Source organism: Sardina pilchardus, chromosome 14, assembly GCF_963854185.1.
Source record: "Sardina pilchardus chromosome 14, fSarPil1.1, whole genome shotgun sequence".
Lineage (NCBI taxonomy): Eukaryota > Metazoa > Chordata > Actinopteri > Clupeiformes > Clupeidae > Sardina > Sardina pilchardus.
This window is the reverse complement of record NC_085007.1, coordinates 27,292,054-27,315,194: the sequence shown is the minus strand read 5'-3', so window position 1 is coordinate 27,315,194 and position 23,141 is coordinate 27,292,054. Positions and strand designations below refer to the sequence as shown.

At 45.8% G+C, this 23,141-nt stretch overlaps 1 protein-coding gene across 7 annotated transcripts in view; it reads right to left on the bottom strand.

Moving 5' to 3' along the window:
* Positions 1-399: 399 nt before the first annotated feature.
* LOC134100351 (ras-specific guanine nucleotide-releasing factor RalGPS1-like) overlaps positions 400-23,141 on the bottom strand; it is a 78,224-nt gene continuing 55,482 nt past the window's right edge. For 4 of the 7 annotated variants that reach the window (XM_062553517.1, XM_062553520.1, XM_062553516.1 and 1 more), the window contains 12 exons: positions 17,338-17,475; positions 15,746-15,839; positions 11,985-12,052; positions 6,729-6,858; positions 6,459-6,610; positions 6,032-6,083; positions 5,651-5,731; positions 4,666-4,771; positions 4,195-4,287; positions 3,787-3,892; positions 3,457-3,548; positions 400-3,279 (listed from right to left, as the gene is read on the bottom strand). In XM_062553517.1, coding sequence (XP_062409501.1) covers positions 3,250-3,279; positions 3,457-3,548; positions 3,787-3,892; positions 4,195-4,287; positions 4,666-4,771; positions 5,651-5,731; positions 6,032-6,083; positions 6,459-6,610; positions 6,729-6,858; positions 11,985-12,052; positions 15,746-15,839; positions 17,338-17,475 — 1,142 coding nt within the window. In that variant the 3' untranslated portion in view covers positions 400-3,249. The remainder of the gene's footprint in view (positions 3,280-3,456; positions 3,549-3,786; positions 3,893-4,194; positions 4,288-4,665; positions 4,772-5,650; positions 5,732-6,031; positions 6,084-6,458; positions 6,611-6,728; positions 6,859-11,984; positions 12,053-15,745; positions 15,840-17,337; positions 17,476-23,141) is intronic. The other 3 variants (XM_062553518.1, XM_062553521.1, XM_062553522.1) reach the window with 3 other exon arrangements.

The following is a 23,141-nucleotide window of genomic DNA, read 5'->3' as shown; positions in this document are numbered from 1 at the left end:
TTGTTGAGTGAAGAGGTGAACAGGTGAAGCACTGTTTTAAGCTTTTCTTCTGCCATAGTGCACAATCAGACCACCCATCTTAAAGCGTGTGACTGGCTTGGCTAGATGTTAAAAAAAAGTCAAATATGTTGCCTTTAAAATAAATGAAAGTAGCAAACTCTTGCACAATCTCTTTGTTCCCTAATGCGTGTTTGCTTTAACAAATAACTAGGGAGAAATGTATCGATTTTGTAGCAAAATGTTTTCGGCTCATGATCTCTAGATTTGGTCAGCTGAACTGAATATGAGAGCATCATGTAATTCATGGCACAGGTGTGTGCTACTGTATGCATGCTCTTAGTTCTACAGGTCTATGTGGTAAAGTACGAATGCATAGACTGCATCACAGACTTCAGATCGTATAGCTAAGTGGCATTTAATACACAATTCAGTGTCATTTAAAGCTGATATACAGCAACATACTGTACAACCCCCAAACGAAGAGGCATTAAACAAAGTAATATGGCAATACAAAGTGTTAGCTGAACATAAATCACATGCATTGTCACGTTACTACATCATGTAGACATGTTTAGACAAAATATAAACAATCATATAAACGCACATGTCCAAATATGAAGTAAAAAATGAAACAAAATACATTGATAAATACATTTATACTTATATATCAGCAAGACTGTTTAGAGAAAAGTACAGTTTGGTGGTAGTGGTGTTAGCTGATCCTATTCCTAACCAATATGAATAAAACAAAAATAAAGTTTCTGGCACTGCTGTCATACTTAAAGTCAGGACACTCTGTAATGGCAGGTTCCCCATAGACAATAAGTTAGCTTTACTTAAATGAAAGTTAATTGGGGCCTGCATTAAAGAAAGAGACTGTTTTTGGACATTAATTTTGATTTTGGCCTTTTTCATTCATTCATGAATTTAACAAAATATAGTCAATCATGCTATTGCTAATCGGGATATGTTTCTGCAGAGGAAATATTTAGTATTTATTTACTGACAATATTTTCAGATATTTCACTAATGCAGGAAACTATCTGCTAATGCCAGCAATAAACGTGCACAAACCTCTATCAGAAAAAAAAAATAACTAATAGAAACTTGTGTGAAGTCCAAGCTGTGTGGTGTGTTGTAGAGGTAATCCGAAACTACAGCAGTCTGTTGATCATACCCGGTTTTATGAAAGATCTCTGGTTATTGAAGGTGTCTCAGTGTATTACGACGACTTCCAAAGGGAAAGGCTTTTTGTGTGTGTACTGTATGTATTGATACTTGCAAGGATGTGTCTATCCTAACAGTGTCTGTGCAAATGCTTACACTTTGTACAGCTTCCACAAAAAGCATTATTTTTCAAGCCTGTTCATGTGGCACACCACTATATATAAAAAAAAACACACTGAATCACAGAGAAGTGGTTGCAATGATATAAAAAATAAATAAAAACTCAACTTAAACCCATACATTCAGAAACACGCCTTTAAAGAGTTATTCTGATTGTCTCAAATTAGCCTTGAAACATTTAATGGAAGGGCGTTTTGACACCATGCATAGCACAATGGCAATTTTTACTTCATTTGGATTTTAAATCAGTCAATCAGAGCAAGTTAGCCCGTTTACAATATTACAGGCAATTAAGTTATTTTTTTCCTTCAATGATAAATTTCCAGTTCCATGAAAACTTTAAGACAGCCTTCACTAACTAAACTATTTGATTATTCTTCATTGAGATTTCTTTTTAAATCTTCCTAACATTTAAGGTGAACAACTAATGTAGCTTAACAAAATTTCCAAAAGCACATTCCAGTGATATGAAACAAAATCACTTTGTAACACTGCTACTGCGTTCATTTACAAGCTCACGACTGAAACGAACAACAAAAAGTAGCTAAAGTAGCTTAATAAACTTGTGGTACCGATCTTACTGACAGTTTCTTCACAGTTAACAGCTTGATTTGCATCAGTTCTAGTAACGGCTTACTGGATTGATGACTTTTTTTTACAAACAGGTTTTGTCCTGGCCGAAATTGTGAGACTACTGTATGTTCACAGCTGTACAGAACTTGCACCACCATACTGGCAGTACTGAATGCTGTAAAGTAAAACAATACACTGGTTTCCTAATATGCGCTATAAGACACCTTGATGTGTGAGCGTTCCAAACAAATTCATCTTATCTTAGGTGATCATCTACTTTGTGGGACCAGGACTGGTGAATTTGTGGAGCTAAATGAACATTTATTGCTCTCGCCCTGTTTTACATGCCTGTACTGGAGAATGCAGAGTCGACCATATAAATGTCCAGTTTTAAGGCTATAATGGAGATTAAGACAGAGCAAACCATTTAGTAACACAAGACTGTGTCTATGTCTCAGCGCAAGTAATAACTACATAATTCTCGAGCAAATTCAAGTTGCATGTCCCAATTGTCATGTGCAGACAGTTCATATGACTCTTAACACGTGAGATGACGAGTGGAAAATTTCAAGTTTTTCCAAGGATGGATTTACGACTTTTCCTTTAGTATTTCTCTAAGTACCTCAAGATTTACAAATAAATATTGTGCAGGTGAATCTGTTGGATCTGCAATAGACTATTAAAATAGCCCAGTAAAATACAAGCAGGGCAAGGGGGGGGCGACTCCCATTTGATCCAAAGCCAGACCTTTGGCAGACGTCCTCTCAACTAACACTGAACAAATGTCTTCCCTTGTTAGCTTATGCATCACATCCAAACTCCACTTCTAGGCAACCCAACATGGGCTATACAGTAGTACGTGCCCATTGACATTTTGCAGTAGAGGCATGTACTGTACAGGCAGACGTCTTCGCACACACTCACATACACATATACACGACGGCAGAAAGCATCCATATAAGGCTGGGGGAGGGGGGACTGAGGTGGGATAAGATAGAGAGAGGTGTGTGAGCAGGAACTCCGCTTGTCCTCTAGCGAAGGGGAGACCTTCAGCATGTATCGCAAGCACAGCAGCAACAGCAGCAGCAGCAGCAGCATCAGCGGCGGCAGCAGCCAATAGCAAGAGTCAGTCTGTCCTCTGCCTGCTGCCAGCACACGCACGTCCATCTGTGCTCCTCTCCGACCCCTCCGCCTGGGTGTCCACGCGTGTTCGTCGTCATCAAAGAGCTTTGGCACTGATGTGCCCCCCGAAAGGCAGAAGGGGGCTTTCACTTGGAGAGGGGAAGAGGGTGAAGGGTGGGTGGTGGTGGTGGGGGGGGGTGTTCCTTTTCACTCAAAGGACATGAGATTGGCTGGTGTCTGGAGAAGAGATCAGATATTATTTTAATTTGATAGACAAAAACAGATCATTACATTTCAATGTATTATTTTATTCCCTGTTATACGTTGTTATAGATCATTATTATGGAGAATGATGAGAAAATAAGATGATGAGAGTCAGTGCGTGCGATGATGAGAGAGTCCTCTGAGAGGCACCTTGGGTTTGTTGCTCCTGCTCGCCTCTTCCAGGCTTTTGTGCCAGAGGATGGCTGAGAACCTGGAGCTCGTCTGGAACTTGTAAACATTCCCTTCGGAGAGAGAGAGAGGAAAGACTGATTTAGTGTCCGGAGGGCAAAAGGGAAGCCCTCTCCCTCTCTGCTCCCGTCTTTTTTTTCTGTTCGAGTTCCGCTGTTTGGTTTGACCCTCTGGGTTAACAAGGGGAACCTCTGACAATGTCGTCATTCTGGTTTTATATGGTGGGGGAGAGAGAGAGAGAAGACTTCGCCGACACTGCTGACTACGCGTTCGGACCGGTCCGCGCCTCACCTTTGTCTGGGTCGTTCAACTGGAAGATGTTGGGCCTTGCCGGGTTGTCTGGCAGAACCGCCATCCAGCCAATCACGGACACCGTTTTACAGGGAGCTGATTTGTACTGCAGAAGAGGCCCCAGATGGGCCAACATGACATCAGTCGCATAAGCACAATAACAGACCTACACACGCAGGGTTACAATAACAGACCTACACACGCAGGGTTACTGAGCGAGGGCTTGTGGCGAGCCTCTCGGCACATTTCACACGTTAAATGGCATGTTATTAGTGTCTCCTTCTGTTTATTTCACAAAACGAGGGATCCAGAAGTGTCTTTTTTGTTTGAAACGAATCTGATTGCAATAAATGCTTCGTGCATCCGCGCATGCATCAAGCGGACGGACAGGCGCAAGCCAGAACTCACATGCTTCCTCTCGGAGGCCCGCAGCGCTTTGGTCCCGTAGAGGCTCAGGGTTGAGCCGGAGAGAGACACCCAGAACCGTGTCCATGACGACAGCTATACATCAGGGGTGAGACAATAACATGATCAGTCCGTGCGTTTACCTTAGACGTAATGAGATCACCATGCAGATCTGAGACTGGATCAGGGCCAAAATGGTCATGTAAGCTTTTACACATGAGGATTTTGTCTCGTGGAAAAACGAGGGGTCAGTGCGCAAAGGCTCTAGTATCACACAATTTGCACACAAAGGGTACACATTCCATACCTTCATACCTTTGTTATCTTGTGCTATGCATTTACTGCACTCTGCAACTTAACACAGCTTTTAAGCATTAACTTCCCCGAGGATCACCAAAGGTGTCTTTAACCTGCATTTCATTGCTGTAGGTCCGTTTCACGTCGCATAAAAGTCAACGAGCTGTGGCTGCTCACCCTGGGCTTCTTGCCCCTCTTCATCATGGTCTTCCGTCTCAGGGGACCCTCCATGGTGACGTTCCCCGCCTCCGAGGCTCCGCACACTGCGTCCAGTGGCGAGGGGCTAGCGGGGGGGACGGAGAACCCTGTTACACTCAAGTCAATCTTAGACACAAGGGTGCTGAGGATGATTGAGCTGATGAACGAACCTCAAGCCAAAAGCTGACGCGCCTTAATGTATATATGTATGTATGTATGTGTGTGAGCAATGCCAAACAACATGTATTCATCGTTATTCTACGGGGTCTTACAGGCTAACTAGTACATTAGGATAAAGGGGTAATATTCATCCAGGCTAGATAAAAGGACACTAGGCTAGTGATGGGATGTTTGGATGGTGGAGCTCACTGAGGTCAGGCCGGAGGGAGCACTTGTTGACGGGGTGTGGGAGATGGAGGACGGCAGCAGGCAGGGTGGAGGGCTGGAGGGGGTGGGCGGTGTAGCTATGTGTCCCCCTTTGGGAAGTGCTGGCAGTTGTGCATTTGTGTGAGTCATTCACCTTGTGCCAAAATGACAAGTGGTTCTAAATGGTGATGGAGAAATCGAGCCTGTGTTCTCGATTAGAGTGAGATCTTTTTAGGTCACAGAGCACTGAGGGCCAAGACCTCGTAGGTGCATCGTTCACCAAATTCACATCAGCCCCACCACCACACAGCAAGATCTAGAAAATGTCCTGCGAAACTCATTCAGAGCAGCAGGCGGAAGATTTGTGCCGGTGCGCGAGAATGCCAGGATCACCACTCAGAGAAGATCCCACCAACTACTGGGAAACGGAGGGGGGGGAAGAGAGATCGAGAAGCAAAAACAAAAAAAGAGTGACAGAAGAGGGAGAGTGAGAGAGAGAGAGACAGAGGGCATGCACGTATGGCTGACTGTGACCCCCAGCCCCGGGATGAGCCCCTAGTGCATGACCTTTGACCCAGCACCTGGAGGAGCACTGTACCTGTAGATATAACTGCAGCTCTTGGGGGGAAGGCGTGGGGGGACCCTCCAGTTGGGGCCTAGAGTGGCGTACATGCGCCCCCTGTTCACACACGGTTGGTCAAAAGTCAGTCTAACCCCCTAACAGCCAACTTAGCTCATCAATAGGACCATGATCACACACTTCGCTTCCTATTCAGTCCTTTGGGTAACCAATTATTGTCCATAAGACAAACATGAAGAACGCCAACCATTCGTTTCTGTGATACTGATTTAAAAAAATCACAATAAATAGCACAACACTGACACATCATACAGTATGTAAGACAAAAGATCAAGCGCACAACATTCACACAACAACAAGAGCGCAGACAGCTCAACATGAAGGATGTCAGCAGCTCACCTTTCTACTCCGGATGACAAGTCTTCATAGAAGGAGCTTTCACTGCTGTCTGCTAAGGGGGAGACAGAGAGGAATGCTGATCTCCCAGAAGGCTTCTTAAAGGGCCAACGCACAACACTCTGACTAACTGGGATCAAAGTACTATACTATTTTCTGACTTAAGAAACATACAATTAGGTTTTAACATGCGTAAGATCACATCCTACCGTAATTTCCCGACTATTAGCCTTAGCCTATGCATTGATTTTGAAAAAATTCTTCAGCTATGAGGTTAATACAGGGGGGCAGTTAATTTGATGTTAATATGGTTTTGTTTCTTTTAACTTGCATAAAACACTGTCCTGCGGCTTATACACAATGCGGCTTATATGCATGAAATTACTGTAGTATCACTTCCGAGAGGATAAGCAAGAGAACTCAGGCTGACCGAGCGATAAGCCGTTGGTGAAGGATGCGTTGGCGGGGTGGTGTCTAGCAGGACTCTGAGACTCCAGGAAGCTGTCATCCAGCAGGTGGCGAGCTTTCTCAAAGGGTAGCGTCGCACTCTTGCTCTCCACAACACCAAACTGGTACATCATGCTGCGGGAGGGAAACAAGGTGGTGGAATGTTGATCAACACTGAAAGGTCAGAAGATGCTTAGTCCACCATTGAGCTTACGTGTGTGTTTTGTAAGGCGTTTGTGGCGGGGGGACTGACTTGTTGCCGAGGCTGTGGCTCTTCCTGTGGCGTGAGGGGGGAGGGGTGGGCATGTAAACGGCCACTGACGCGTCCGGACAGGTGGGCCTGCGGCGGTTATACCTCACGGAAGCGGACACCTCCGAGGGACCTGGAAGAGAGAAGCGACGGGGTTGAGGACACGCCGAAGATCTAGAACATTCCACTGATCATCTGGTGAGGTCCCCCCCAAGCTGGTAATAGTGATGCTAATGCATGTAGATAGATAGATAGATACTTTATTGATCCCCAAGAGGAAATTCAAGGTCCCAGCAGCTTAAGACACCACACACAACATACACTACAATGTAAACAGGATAATACAAAGCAAATCAACAAATCAACATGACTAAAAGAGCAGTAAAATACTATACTAAGTCTAATAAAATACAAAATAAATACTAATATCAATGTCCATTGACACTAGTAAACAACAATGGCTCTCAGTGATGCAAGGCTCGGGAGTGTAAAAGCATAGCCAGAGATGGATGGATAAGACCAAATAATACCACAAATTACAATGACATTGTGGTTGGTGGTTTTGCATTTCAGACAGAGTAAGTTGTTCAGATATATTGCGGTCTAGATTACATGCTGATAGGCCAGTCAGATTTCTGAGACCCGATGCCTAAGACACGACAGAACTCGTCAGTGTCGGAACAGACTCAAGCACGACGTCTTTTCCAGAGAACCAGCACCACGGCAGCCAAACACACGCCATCTGCCTTTTGACAGTAACAGTAACAACAAGCCTGTTGGACATTTTAAAAAACTAAGTGAGTTGAGTACAGTACAAATGGGTGTCTGGCCTCTGGGTCACGGTGGGGAAACACTCGACATCATCTCGGCGTAGCCGTCTCGACAGCACCTGTGTTTTTGTGAACACGGGGCAGCTGCACGTCATCCTCCAACAATGTCCGACCGCTGGAAGACCAACAGTCTTCTCTGGACAACTACTCTGTCTGCTCTGCACAGCACAACACCTTGTTTCAGTTCTGTTTAGTGCAACAGATACGCGCTGATCTTTCCCTTATTGTACATGTTTGAGCGAGGCTGCACAAAGTCACGCACTCTGCGCGGCGGCATCTTAATTCTCAGTTAGCGCCGTGTGTGCAGAGACAATCTGTTCCTGCGGCTCATTCTGTTGCTATGACACAAGGGGCTACATTCAGAATAAATTCATCACGGCTCTGCTAAACACACGCGAGCCCCTGGGAAATGTTGTCATTTCCCCCTGCAATTATGCCTACAAGTCTGTTTGAGACATGAAGGGGGTGCTGAAACACACAAGGGAACCCATAACTCTTGTGCTCACACAGTCAGGGCAGCGTTCTTGAGCAGCACAGCCAGAGTGGGTACAGAGCTGGTTTCCAGCACACTTCCTCACTGTTCTGGCCGCCTTTTAAACGTCCGTCACACAGGTAAAGCCTGGGGGGTGCAGTTTCACGGGCTAGATACCAGGCAGGCCGTTAAAAAGGGCTGAAATATGTCTCCATAAAGCTCGAGGCAGAATGTCTATGCAGGCTACCTTCGCATGCCAGGTGGGTGACCTATGACACAAATGTGTGTATTGAGGAAGCAGGCTCTCCTGCTGCAAGCGCCCTTTTAACAATGTCAAGCTGTCATGCATTGAGGAGGACATGTGTTTCCGTTTTTTTTCTCTCTCTCTTTTTTCTTTGTCTCCCCAACAGCTGAGTTCAGTGGGTCACATCTAACAAGTGGTTCAGGAGCGTAGTTACTGTATGAACTGCAGCACTTAGTCATCAAAAGGGTAAGCGCTGTGTCTTTAAGAGTAGTAGTAATGTCATTTCAGCATGTCAACTTTTTTAAAAAAAAATCAAGTTGTTATGAACGAGCTTAGGCTGCTGAATGAGGTCATCGGTCTATCAGTGTCTAAGTCGTAAATTGAGACAACACAGATTCCCCGGGAGCTGGTCCATACATCACAGTCAGTATGAACAGTTTCTCAATCTCATCACCACGCCAGCTCAATCTGATATCGTTTTCCTCTGAAGGACGCGCTAGGCCTCCTATATAATAGTCAGGTTACCTCAGGTGGCACCATTTTAAACTAGTGTTTTCCAGAATATACTGTATATAAATACAAGATCTATGTCTATGTGTAATATACGGTCGGATATAATATGTTTAGGCCCCATCAAAATGTGAGAATAGAAGTTGCGGAGCTTCAAGTTTGGTGCACATTTGGCGTGGGAGTGTTTTTATTCTAGATAGAGCCAACTTGTCACTTTCCGCTCCCCCAACCCACATGTGATGATTGCTCTCCCAGATGTTGAGATCACCCTTGACCTCGACAGTGACCTTGACTCGCTCTCTCAGCTTGCACTGTTGCCTACACTGTTGCCTACACAGGAGCCTGTCCTGGTTTTTGCATTCAGTAAAATTTCGGTTTTACAGACAACTCCGCATTTTAAAATGCACTGGTAATGGTACACTACAAACTAATGAATGGTGGGCACAGAAGTGCCCTGCAAATGTGTCATGCACAAACTCCATCTCGCAGGTACACATCATTCACAGAGAAAGCTGCTGCTTTGACTCAAGGCACACATCCCAAACACACACGCACACATGCACGTGCATGTGCACACATACCCACACAGACTCACACACGCACACAAACACAGGTGTTTTGACCAAGTGCTGCTCTCAGAGATCTCTACGCTGCTCACCACACCACAACAGCACCCGCGGCCCACGGCCAAACAGGAGGAGCCGTTCGGTCATTCCTGGCAGCGCGCTCCTCTGAGAGAGAGAGAGGCTCCGCTGTGGAAAACACCAGTGCCTGTTTGTCATTAGCGCACACACGCTCCCTCGCTGCAGCACTCGCTGGCCTCCCATGACCAGAGCGGCCCAGGCTGAGGGAAGAGAGGGGGGGGGCTATTGATCCCATCTCAACAGTGAGGTTTGAATGGCTGTGTGGTGTGGGTGAGACATCCTGGATGATCATCAGAAAATGGGAACATTTGAGTGGGAGAATGAGGGGGGAGGAGAGAGAGAGAGAGAGAGAGAGGGAAGAGAGAGGGAAGAGAGGGCACGAGTCTGCTAATCATTTGATATGCTCAGGATTGGAAAATGAATGTGATTGCACGGCCTTGCGCTCGATTCCAATGCCACACCGCCTGCTTTGCCTCACTCTTGTGAATGCTGCCCCTGTGGAGATTTGTGAGTTGCACTACCTCATCTTTTTCGCTCGTGCCCGGTGAAGTTTGAGCATCGGCTCGTCCAGCGGGGCCAGCAGCATGTTGCGTAACAGAATCTAAACTAAACGGATTTTCTGGACAAGACCGCAATCCACGTGACGGCGTTGCTTTTTTGTACAAAACAGACTGAGTTTGCACTGCTGTTTCCTCGTGGCATCCAGTGTGGAGGCCTCAGCCTGAAGGCAGCTCACCATGCAGGTCACTGCCGCACAGGGAAATCTATAACGGTGGTTTCGGGCAACTCAACAGCAATAACAGTAATGTCGATAGAAAGATTAACGGCACCAAAACAAGTGGTCGTGCCTTCTGGCCAAGCCATTACAGGGATTGTCATTATAGCAAACGGCAATAATCTTGGGGCGGAAAAAATAAACACACGTACTAAATAGGAAATTATGTCCTGTCATTGTTAATTCCGGCTTGGCTGGAACATCTGCATACAACACGTTTAATTGCATTTGCAGGGACCGGCGCTATATTTGGGAGTCATATTAGCTAATCTCACCCTGTCTTTGTTGGGCCAATAGGGCAATTCCACCGAAAAAAATGGAGTCTCAGATAGTTCCTGTGGCCCATGTGATGAGAATAAAACATGCTGTAAAGTGGCATAGTGAGGGGGCCTGGGTACTGATAACCATGGCAACCGTTTCAAAACAACATACATAGCTCAGTCACGGGAGCTCTAGTCAGAGCTTTTACATGGAAAAGAGGCCGAGGTTACGATCCTCCAGAGCCTTGGAATGATGAGGACATTAGGCTTCTCTCTACATCATTATCGCAAAAAACGCAGTACATGTAGTTTGCGTGACTAGGGGCTTGCTGACCCAGTTGGATGCATTTTACAGTGTTTTTTACTTCCATTTTCAGAAATGTGATCTTGGAGTCACATGATTGGGACATGTGTCCAAAAAAAAGAGTTTGGTTTTTCCTGGATACCACCCTGGTAGAACAAAGTCGGAGTCACACCAATGACTTGAAAGCTTTTGCTGGGGGAAAAATCTCTTGACAAGCCTGGGCCTCCTATTCTTACTCTGCTACCTCACCCTCCTAAAGCCTCTCTGATGTCTCCTCATATATTAATGTCTGTGCTCCCCCCCCGACCTCACCCCCTGATCTCAACATTTTGGCACTTAATTCCCCTGGATGCATTCCAATCCAGTTAAGTCACTCCCCAGTTGCTCCAACTTTCACACATCGAGACCTAGTGGGGTTCTGTTGATGTTTGCGCTCACAAATCACAGAGGTCTCCCAAACCCCTCTTTGGGCTATAAGATGGAGACCCCCTGTTGCTTTGAGGAGCGTGATGGGTGAGCTTGGTGCAGAGAGATGACTATATGTGTGAAGTTGTTATTCAGGAGTAACGGCTGGCTGGGGACCCCTTGGACGTGGCCTCGTTGTGTTATTTCAGATCCACGTCAGAGCGCCGAGGCTCGCTGGCCTCACCCGCGGACTCAAAGGAGGGCCTGTCATATCCATCAGGGCCCTCCAATAACCGAGCGGCTGCCCGCTGTTCTAGATGGACAGTGCACTTTTGTTGCGGCGAGAGCATTTCAGCGCTGAAGGGACTCCCACCTACGTAAGATGGACGCCACCCAAAAGCATGCCAAGGAGGGATGGAGGGAGGGAGCGAAGCACCCTGTGACTAAAAAAAAGGTCATTTGTAGGTTAGCGCTACGGCCAATGTACTCTATGGCTTCACAGGTTTAACAGCCTGTCTCTGGGGGGGATCTGCTCGGAGGAATGATTTATGGCCAAGGATGTGACTTAGAGCTGGTCGGAGGTTCGAGGGACCCTGTGGACCCAAAGGACCAGCAGGGATACAGAGGGTTGCAATATGTCTGGACACACACGCACGCACACACACACACACACACACACAGACCGATAAAAGAACACACACACACACACACACATCTCTTTAATAATGTTAGTTCAAGAAACATATGTGTATACACAGCAAGCACCCACGTCAGGATTCATTGTTAGATATGCCTCAAGAGACTCAGACTCATACCTGCAAGATCTTCTTTAGACGAGGCCATGCGTGGTGAACTATTTCCTGGCTCGATCTTCAGAGACAACCTATAAACCATACAAAGCAAAGAGATATTCAAAGTTTAAAAAAAAAATAAAAAATCACCGCACATTTGTTTCCCTCAATGTAGCCAAGTACTTTTTATCCTGGATAAATGGGGATCATTATTACAGACTTCACATCAGCCAATGACTGAGTGGTCCGTCTGTGTACCTCAACAATATTTATGGCAGTGCGGCGCCCTTCCAGATCTGTACCCTTAAAATAGTGAGACCCTTTTATTTGATTCTCTCGGGGCTCCCACTACGGCTCTATTTATTGTGCTTGGACTCGAAAAATGAGAGTCAAACTGACGAATGCAAACGTTTATGCTCATAAATGTGAACATTTATTAGAATAATTGACAATTGCTTTATGGTGAGCAGAAACCTAATAATATTTCTTTCCATAAATGCAGCTTAAAATGTCCAGCTCCCTGTAGGATCATAATTCTTTCTCTAAAAGATACACTCGATAGTTGTCATCATTTCATAAACCGATTATCTTTCTAATTATCTTTCTAATATCACATAAAAACAGGAAAAGCCTTAATTCTGTCCACAATACAGTGCTACAATGAAGGGCAAATGATCAAGGATAAATAACAGTATATCTCAAGAGGCAGTTTTAGGACAATCATAAATAATCTGATCCAACCAATATCACAGTAATTTCATGCTCCATTGAACTAAATAATCATTATCTGAGGCATCCCACTGTTTAGAAAGAAGTGAATACAGAAAATGAATTGCAAACGGCCCGTCATTTTTTAAGTCACATTGAAATTAAGCCACACCATGGTCTTCAGTTGTATCTATGCCACAACGATTTACTGAGGAGTGTAGCAACATCTGACCAAATGACAGTACATCATAAACAACGTGGAAAAAGCCCATCTAACCAGACCAGAATGTGACTGACAGGCAAATGGTTTTTAAATGTCCAACCACGTGCGTCCATGAATTACCCCTTAAAATTAATCCAACCGTAAATTTGAGGGCTAGGATTTGGCCTTTATATTAACAGTTGTCCAACTTTCCTTCTGTACTGTTTTCATTCCAAGGACATCACGAAGACCACAGGGAATCTTTATCCACAGGCCGGAGAAGTTGAGAGAAGTTGCAAATATCAGATGGTGTCTGTCGCATGTGGAACAGAACCACTGACTATGAATCTGAATGAATAGGGATTTGATGACCAATATAAAAACAGTGTCAAATCCCCTTTAAACCAATGCTCTCAAAATACTCTTTTTCAAAAATATTTCAGCGATTGCAAACTTTTAGCATTTACACTCATATGAACATTTACAGGTACGTTTAAAGCAAAAGTCTTTCCACCGACTGGCCGAAATGTTCTGGGCACCGTGTCCCCCCATTACAGCAGCACCTGGGCACCGTTTAACATGGGAAGGGTCCAAACAGTGGCCCGCATGGTTTCCTCAGGAGAGTTACACAAGTGTGCCTACCCGCACAGTAGAACCAGTCAAGTGCATTTTAACAATGTCCGCTTTCCACTCTCTAATTATGCAGGCAGAGCTTATCGCACCGTATCGGTTACTAGCCGCCGAAGCTAGTGAGGCAGAGCCAAGAGTCGTAAACAAAAAAGCGGCCCTATGCAATGAGAGTCAAACACAGACTATATATTTGATGTTGGCTTCCGTCCTACCCAGTGGACAACACATGGAAGATGTAAAATTCATCATCCATGAAAACCCTCACGATCTGGCATGGCTGGTGCTTTTCTCCAACTGGTTGAAGTAAAGGAACTGACCATTTGTTCCACTTTCTGTAAAAACAACACGGAGACTTGTGTTTGCACCACTCAAGTGTGTGAGGTTGTGGACGGGGGCCTGAGAAAATTTACATACACGGCAGGCGGGTTAGATGGCCAGGAAGAGTTACGAAGTCCCAGACTTTTCCAGGAGGAAAGCGAGGCACTCGCTAGACCACAACTATGCTTGTAAAGACACAACCAGACATATCAAATCCATTGGAAAATTGTTCATTCAGAGAAAGTATGGAAAAAGCCGTTACAGATGCGTAAAACAGCAGGCTCTCCCAGAGCAGTAGCCTCTGCTACTGCACCAATTTCCTAATTAACTCTTGAGATCTCCGGGGGTAAACAACCCGTCTGGTCCTGCGGCGCTCGAGCAATCAGGTGTACTCAAATAGAAACGGCTCACCTTGTTTGAGTTCTGCTAAATGTTAGAGCATGGTGTGACTGAGAGGAACAACAGCATGGTCTGCTTCAAGATGTTACAGCGCGCTCCATGTCCCTGCGTGACCCACAGTTTGGTCTCACTATGACGACATGAAAGGATGGCTTTGGACTTTGCAGCAATTGTCAAGTGTTTTGCACGACACATGCGGAGGGTTGGTTACATTGACAACGCAGCAGAGAAAGGAGCAGCCTCTTTGCAATGTTTCTGGAGACGTGCAGCTGAAAAGGTCATGTTGTGGAGATTTGTCAGCGCCACTACCCTCAAAAATCAAAACATCACACCTCATTAATTCACCGAGTGGGGCACAAGAATGGCGTCATAGTGCTCGTCGGTGGGGTGGAAAGTTTTGCGTTAGGGTGATGTCTTTGTCCAGTGAAGAGTGCTAAAGCAATATTTACTCCTCGTCTCTGTGTGTAAACATAAGCAGATACTGACTGCATGAAACAATTGTGAATGACTTGGAAAGAATTGAAATAACATTGAAATGTCTTTTTTGTCTTCTTTTTACGTAACCAATGTAACTAATATTAACACATTTGTTTAGAGCAAACAAATATGGTAAACAGAAAAGACAAGCCATTAATAATTGGAGTGTGACTAAATGGAACCTAGACACATTTTTTTGTCTTTGTGAGTAAACACTGTTCAGTCAAAGCAAGTGTGAACAAGATGAAAGCAACGTGAATGACGTATCTAAGTAACATCACTACTAAGGAGCTACACACTATCTTGTAACTAAGGAAAACACATTCCTATTGACTAGAGACATCCTCGCCTGAACATGTTGTTTTGCAAGAAATGTAAGCATTGGTGATGAGGGTCAGCCAGGGTCAGTGGAGATAAGGAAGGCCGTATGACTGCTATGTTGCGTCTAATGAGCAGCATTTCCAACTGCAAATGACAAGAGGGATAGAGTGTTGTGCTCAGAACCACCCCAGCCAGCTGCTGACAATAATACAACTCTAATAAAATTAATACTTATACAAATGGATTACGAAGGAGATCGCTAGAGGGACATTATTCAGCGACAGCATAATAAAAACATCAGCTGCCAGTTCTGCGATCCTATGAAAGAAAACGAGATGCAGACAGATGGAAAAATCCGGCGTTTTTTTTTTCCCCCAAGTGAAGAAAAATATGATTGTGTCACTGTGCCCGGGCATTGGACTATTCAAAATGTTTTTCCTACGGCTGTGCCTTATTTTGCCTCAGATTTTCTCTTGACCACATCAATGCAACAATTGTATGACAGACCTGACCCGTGTTTCCTGCCCTGGCATCTCTCCCTCGGCCCCCTTCCGCTCGCCTCTCCCCCTCCCGGTCCCCGGCACCCTAAATCACTTTCATTATCTTAGCTGGCTCCCAGGCCTCGGTGCCCGTGGCTCGCGCCTCAAAGGCCCATCTTAAGAGAGTCGTAACGCGGGTGCTCGAGGTGGAGCGACCTTCCCCCGTTGGCCCGGGCTCGCACACCACTTACTTGAAGTTGTCATCCTCCACAAACTTCTGAAGTTCCTCAATGTAGCGCACTGACATCAAGTACTTCTGCACATGGGGAAGGGTCACGAGGTGATCTGTCAGAGAACAGAGGAAAGGGAAGGAGGGAGAGAGAGAAAAAGAGAGAAAAAGAGACAGATTGAGGAAAACAGATGGTTGGACACAGAGAAGCACCAAAAAAACCCTCTTGAACAAGCCCTCTCTAAAGGCAGAGTCTAAAGGGAGAATTTCACGCTGGTTGCCGTCAGGGGGACTGGTTATGATTAAAGACAATTAGCCCATAACAATCATCCTTCTCATTTCTTTCCCCTTCCTTTTTTCCTACTGCTCCCTTGGCCCAAATGGATCTAATTGGTGCGGCCGAGTGAGCGAGTGTGCTGGGGCTCGGGGAGAAGTCCGAAGGGGCCTGAGCGGCCATGTCAGAGGAGCTCCGCGAATGACATCACCCACGTGTGTCCACCGCACATGTGCCCGAGCCTCTGGACGCCCGGCTGCATCCTGCTCAGGATCTTCCTGGGCTCAGCGCGGGCAAATTGGCATGTCCAGCACTGCTCAGTGTCCCGTGCTGAGGGATTACTGTATTTAGACAGGACGATGAGGCAATCGCTGTAACGGAACCGGACACCACAGCGCTCTCGTGCCCAGGAACAAATGTCTATTTTGCGCCCCCTTCACTCCTTCTTTCTTCTGCCTTTGTGTATTCAACTGTCTCCGAATTGTGCTGGTTCCACCAAGCAGGGGATTTGAAATGAAAATAAACTCTGTAAACATTATCGAGGCTCTTTCGGGTTCAGGTACCGTGAGCATTTCCTGTTGCATTTCTTCGCAAGCCAGCGTTCTTGTTGTCTCTCTCTCTTTCTCTCTCTCTCTCAAAAAAAAGAAGAAGTCAGGATTGAAATGACGGGCCCAGTCTACAGGCCTGCCAGAGCTTAGAACAGCCATCCAAAGGTGGGGTGAGATTGGGGGGATATGAGCTTTACAAATGCACAGGATTGCAAGCCAGCTCCTACCTCCGCAGGACTCTTCGGCGTAGGGTCTTCGGCGAACACGAAAAAAAACCCCATGAAACACGAGATGTCCAACAATCAAGAACATGGGACGAATTAAGCAATGAAATTACGTAATACGCTGGTAGTTCAAATCTCGTTTTGAGAGAACACAGACACACACAGACACACACACACAGAAAACACACACAAAGAAAACACACACACGCACACGTCCGTGTCCAGCGGCCTGGAGGACAGAACAAGGCAAAGAAACGTGCAAAATGGAAAGAGTTTTCAAACAAGTCTGACAAGTCTGTTAGCAGAGGCAGCAAAGCTGCTCATATTGAACTACTCTACATGCTGTCACATCTCAATTAAAAACTACTGTACATGCAGTCACATCTCAATTAAACACTACTGTACATGCAGTCACATCTCAATTAAAAACTACTGTACATGCCGTCACATCTCATTTAGCACTGTCCGGCTAATTAAAGCATGCACACTGTACATGAGTTTTCAGATGACGTTATGAGCTATCCAAAACAGTGACTGTTTCATCTGAGGGTCAAAGGAGGACACTCACCATACTTGCAGGACACCTGGAGATCTGAGATCACCCGCAGGAGATTGTTCATCTGATTGGTTCTCTGCTCCGTCTCTAGGATGCTGTCCGAGGCGGGATAGGCCGAGTCGATGTAGATCATGTCCAGGAGGTACATCCCTGTGGAGGAGCATCAGCGAGCAAAGGTTAGCGCCTTCCCACAAAGCACCGAAACACGAGGGGAAACTTTTATAGCGTCCTCCTCAGTTCCAAGTGTTTTTTTCGTGTGTCGGCAGGTTTTTCTCATTTTCAGTTCATGCATTAACAGAAAACGTCAAAGCAATCAGCTGGCAGGAAGCACAACAGAACGTGTCCATAACAAAACTTTCAATGGCCAACATTCTATAACAGCTCATTAATTTAACTTTTATTGAGCGTTCCTTAAGAAAGGAAAAAAGAAAAACACACTTAATCTTTCTCAAAGGATTAAAACTATCTTTTAAGAGGTTACATATTGTAATCTTGCCTGCCAGCGCACTATTTACCTCACCTTTCTATAACATGTCTTAAAATCTACACCGTGCTGTTGACCGCAGCACAGAACAAACAATGCCGCTGGGCTTTGAGTAAACTATTAACAGTTCTCCTGTAAAGTCAGAGGGAAATTATTTGAGAACGAGTGAGGGGAAAAACAGAACATAAATCACAAAAGGAAAGTAAAGGGAAAAATATGCGAGAAATACTTCAGGTCTCAGCCTTCGTACAAAAGTGACTGTGCAGAGATGAGCTCGGATCTCCAATATTAATGCATTCCTCTCCAATGTGTCTGATGGTGTCTGCTGAAAAGCTCTTTGACAACCAAGGGGAATGAAAGAGCTATGCAGCATAGTCTCATGGAACAAAAAAATAGGCAGGACATCTTAGAAATAGAACTTGAATGTGCCTAATTAACTTAGGTTTGGGCCTGCACTTGCTGGATTTTTAAAATACTTCCAGTCCACGTGCCATGAAAAAAGAAGAAGTTGCATCCAAAACTGTGCCTCATAACTTTCATGTGGATGAAATCAAAACAACACAGCTCAACTCTAATACACACAAAGGACTTTGGGGCAACTCCTACTCGGGAAATCTATTCCATATGAGCTCATAGGAACTCTAATATGTCTAAGAATCGCACAATTATGCCAAAGTAGACGCTTTACGAGAGTCTCAGGCCTGCGAGGCGGCTGTCATCAGGGTGGGGGTGAGGGATAAACATAATTAGTCAAGTTGAAAAAACACACTCGACTGTAGGGGTACAGGCTGGCTCTCCAGAACACGGAACAGGGGTCATGGCGTTGCCTTGAGCTACGACTTCCAAAACATGTCGCGTGTTGGGGGGGGTTATGAATGGGCTTTGTGAGTATGTGTGTTTGTGTTTCTGTGTGTGTTTATGTCAGTGTTTGGGTTTCTCTATGTGTGTGTGTGTGTGTGGGGGGGGGGGGGTGTGTGTGTGGGTGTGTGTGGGTGTGTGTGAGGGGGGGGGGGGTTCTGTGTGGATGGGTGAACGTTGGCAATGTAAATATTGTAAATAAAGTTGTGGATGTGATTGCCTGTCTTTGGTTGCTATGGAGTCCATTGTCAAGGATACTTTAACTCCATAAATCATGGCTTAGGTTGAGAGAGTGGCTTTGATTGGCTCACTCTGGAAAGGAGAATATGGATGGATGTTTTCAGAATGACTGATTCATTGGTTGATGGTTGAAGAACCCGTAAGCATATGCCACAGGCCTTGTGAGTGAACACAATGTGTGATACACAGCACAAGACCACTGCCATCATCTCCCTCCACCACATAACCTAATAATACATCTGAGCAAACAAGATCAGGATAAAGATTGTGGAGTGTGATGCGGTGGTTGAGCAACTGCAAGTTAAAAGGACTCAATTGTCTTGTTGGTGGTGATGACCAATATGGCCGACACCTCCCCCAGTGTTCATCACCAATCATCGCTGGCACAGCACGCAGCGCAGCGTTGCCTCCTCGTGAGTCAGTGAAAAGCCCCACCGCCGCACAATGGAAAAGCACATTGTGTACACGCGTCACCAGACGGAACATTCACAACTGTACCAGATGCAGAGTACACAACGCCTCCCGTCCAGAGAGAATAATAACGAGTCTGTCCAGCTCCTCATGTCTGCTCTGCTTCTTCTCTGTCACATTTCACTTCAAAAAGGGGCGTATTCCATGTGATTGGAGGCTTGAAGAAAGCCAGCGCTTGGTTAGATCCACTTAGGAAAAGGAAAACGTGCGTGGAAAAAAAAATCAATCGTGACCGTAACAACAGGATAATGAGGTCCACTGGTTCGTTATTAGCGAAGCCAGCAGCCTCTGCCCAGTCCCAGTCTGGGGGGGCTAAGCTGTCGAGTGGCCTTGGTGATGTCAGCCATCGAGGCGTCTCAATGGTGGTAAGTGCTTCAGCGCTTGATAAATCTCATCACCTTTAACAAATTGTGAACAGAAACTGTGCTGATTTGGTGAAACCAAAAAACATTTCTAAAACAATCACGGAGCCGGTGCTGTCCGTATTGTTTGGCGCCTGGTCAGACTTGACCAACTTTAAGTCCTCTACATTTACACTCGTCTAGAGTTGCGTGCTGGTCAGCGATGGTGAAGACGGAGCCAGGACAAAAAGCAGGCTCTGTGAAGTCCAGGCTCTGTGAGAGCCATGATGGAGAGGCCTGTGAAGTCCAACATGTCCTGCATTCACTCATCCTCTTCTCAGCAGCCCAGCTGTCCCCATGACGAGTCTCATCAGCACCGGCTCCATCCAGGGATGGCAGGAGGAGATCGCAGATGACCGAGGATGAGTCACAGTTTTCCAGTTTGTCAAGGCCATGTTTGTTTAAAAAAAAAAAAAAAAAAAGACAAAAGACAATGATCTTGTATTTGCAAATGGCGGTGGTCTCTGCTTTGAGCTCTTCATTGGGTAATTTCAGGTGCCTTCCAAAACAATCTCATTCACAGGAGGACTATGAGCTCAGACTGCTCTCCAGACACCAATTTCTGCCAATTTCATAAACGGATGAGATATTCCATCAAGCGGTGGTCGGAGTTCAATACTAGAGTGCTCAGCGCCTTTTGGCTGGCCTGCGCTTGTGTCACATGCATCATTAGAAGAAAAAACTTCACTGGAACCAGGCCGCTGTCCTCTGGATTATCTTACGCTTTCATTATCAGTATGGTTTGTCTCCAGTCTCCTGTCTCCAACCAGACTCTCTGCTTGAGAGGCATTGAGATTCTGTATTATTTCAAGCGTTTTATTGACATAATGACATAGTCAGTCTGCATGAGCCAGCATTAATTTCTTCACCATGAACACACACAAAAGCTATGTAAATGTTCAATAACACAGAATTGCAACATAATAAGGTTGTTTAGATTATACTTTGACATGTCAAGCCTTTTAGTATCTCAAATACACTGAAAAAGGCAACAGGGAGTCTAGTCAAGTCTTCCCCTCATGTCTCCTATTTGAAAGATTCTAGAACTGTAGAGCAAATATGACAGAATGAGATCAACTACTGGAATAAAGTGAGGTATTGGAAAACAAAATAGGCCTAAAACTGGAATAAGGTCAACCACCTCACTTGGACTATTGAGCAGAAAAAAATATCAATTAGTTTATAAATACAGCAATAAGGCAGACTGCTGAAAGAAGTCAACGATCACACCACAAAAACCACGGTTAACATTACAGAGAGAGCCTCCTAAGACTTTAATAGCCTTTGGAGATGTGCAGCGACGTGGCTGCCTGTAGCGTCCTGGGACCGAGGCCCACCCAGGCAAGAACAGTGAGCTCAGCCCTCTCACATCATCCGCCCAGATGGCTCTCGGTGTCACACAGTGGCCCTCCCGACACCACCACCAAATCCTCACCAAATCCCTCACTCACCGTCCATCAGCAAGCAGCCCTTTTCTCTTTCTGTACCACTCAGCACACACCAGTGTGAAATTACAGAAGAGCGCCACTGAAGATCTGATATGTGACACACCATGACACATGACCTCATGACCACTCAAATCAGTGCATTTTACACTGAATCTGGATACAGCGGTCTCTGGGTCCAGAATGGAGACCGTGCAATGTTACTGTGCACAACACCAACAAAGACTGCCAAGCCTATGTTACAAAAATATGCAAATGCATATTAATTTGCAACTAAAAAATGCTAAAACAACCACATGGAAAACACTGCTATTATTTCCGTGACAACATGCTTTCCTGCGTTAGGTGATGACAGGCGACATCTGTTAAGCATTCAGCCTGAGCACTGCACATTATTAATCAGCATCAAGCCATCACAGGATGAGCAGTTAATTAAATAGTCAGACTCCTTCACCCATATGAACAACATCAAAGAGTCAAATACTCAAACAGACACACACACACATACATGTGCGCACACACACACAGCCAAGGTGAAACGTATTAGCCCAGGCACACAACCCCCCTCCCCCCACATCACATGCAAATCACGTCCCACTTCATTGGCTCCTCTCTGCTTTAACCGCAAACTGCACCGTCTCCCCCGAAGCTCTACCGGCGCATGAACCGCGCTGGCTTACGCGCGTGTTGCTCAGACGTATCACACCGCGGCTCCTCTGATGGCTTAATGAGCCGACGTGCTGAGGTGCATCAGCGGCCAGGGGCGCTGACGTCATGGCTAGAAGAGCAGAAGCCCTGCGGCAAAAGATCAAACAGGCGAGATGATAATCGCTCCATAGTGAACAGATGTAAGCCCTTCCCTCAGAAATGCTCCACAGACAGCGAGTGGATAAACGGATTAAGCACCAAGGTAGAGAGACCAATGACACTTGGACGAAAGACATGTGCTGGCTGTGGCCCCGAAAATTGGATACAGCCGGGCAAAAAAAAAAAAAGAAGCAAAAAGTTTCAAATGGGGAGCACTCGACCACTTTTGACAGCTGTTTTGAAAAATAGCGCTCCTGAAGGAAAACAGGGCAAGCATAATGAAAGTGTCGATACGAAAACAGAGCAGGGATAATGAAAGGGATTTGGGCCAGGGGGGCCCATAAAAGGTGAAAACAGATTGATTGAACCCTTACTTCAGCAAAACAACACAATGTTTCTACTTCAGGTTAATGGATACAGCACTCCACATTCCAGGTTTTAAAATTGGAAATAGCCGGTGTGTCCCCAACAGAAAGGCACGCCTCTGGCCTCAGACTGACCTCATTTCAGACCTCAGATCTGAAGCATCATTTCAGCTGATGTAGTGTCTATTCATCTTCATTCCCCCCCTGGTCTCAGCAGGTGAAGAGGTGCAGGGAGAGGGGAAATGAGGTCGTATAAGAGGAGCTCCTGGGTGCCAAAGCCCCATACATCTTCCTCATAAAGCTGCCTTCCTGGTCTGGACGGATCTGGCATTTGCAACTGGCACGCACACGGATGCTGATGTGTCATAATGATGGCCGTGAAAATATAGATACCTCTGGAGCGGTGTGTGGGATTCTGGGCATCCAGTGTACCTGTGGGAGGTCACTGTACTGGGGCAGGGAGAACAGCGGAGAATTCTGTCTCCAGAATAGGAGAGAGAACACCACATCCTCTCTCAAGACCCATGTGGAGGCAGAGCAGGGGGAGATGTAGCGTTTAGCCCAATCCGTGAATTGGTGAACACACACACAGCACACAGTGAACACACAGTGAGGTGTAGCACACACTAACCCGGAGCAGTGAGCTGCCTGCTCAACTGCGGCGCTTGGGGAGCAGTGAGGGGTTAGGTGCCTTGCTCAAGGACACTTCAGCCGTGGATGTGGGTCATTGCAGGTTGCTGGTGGA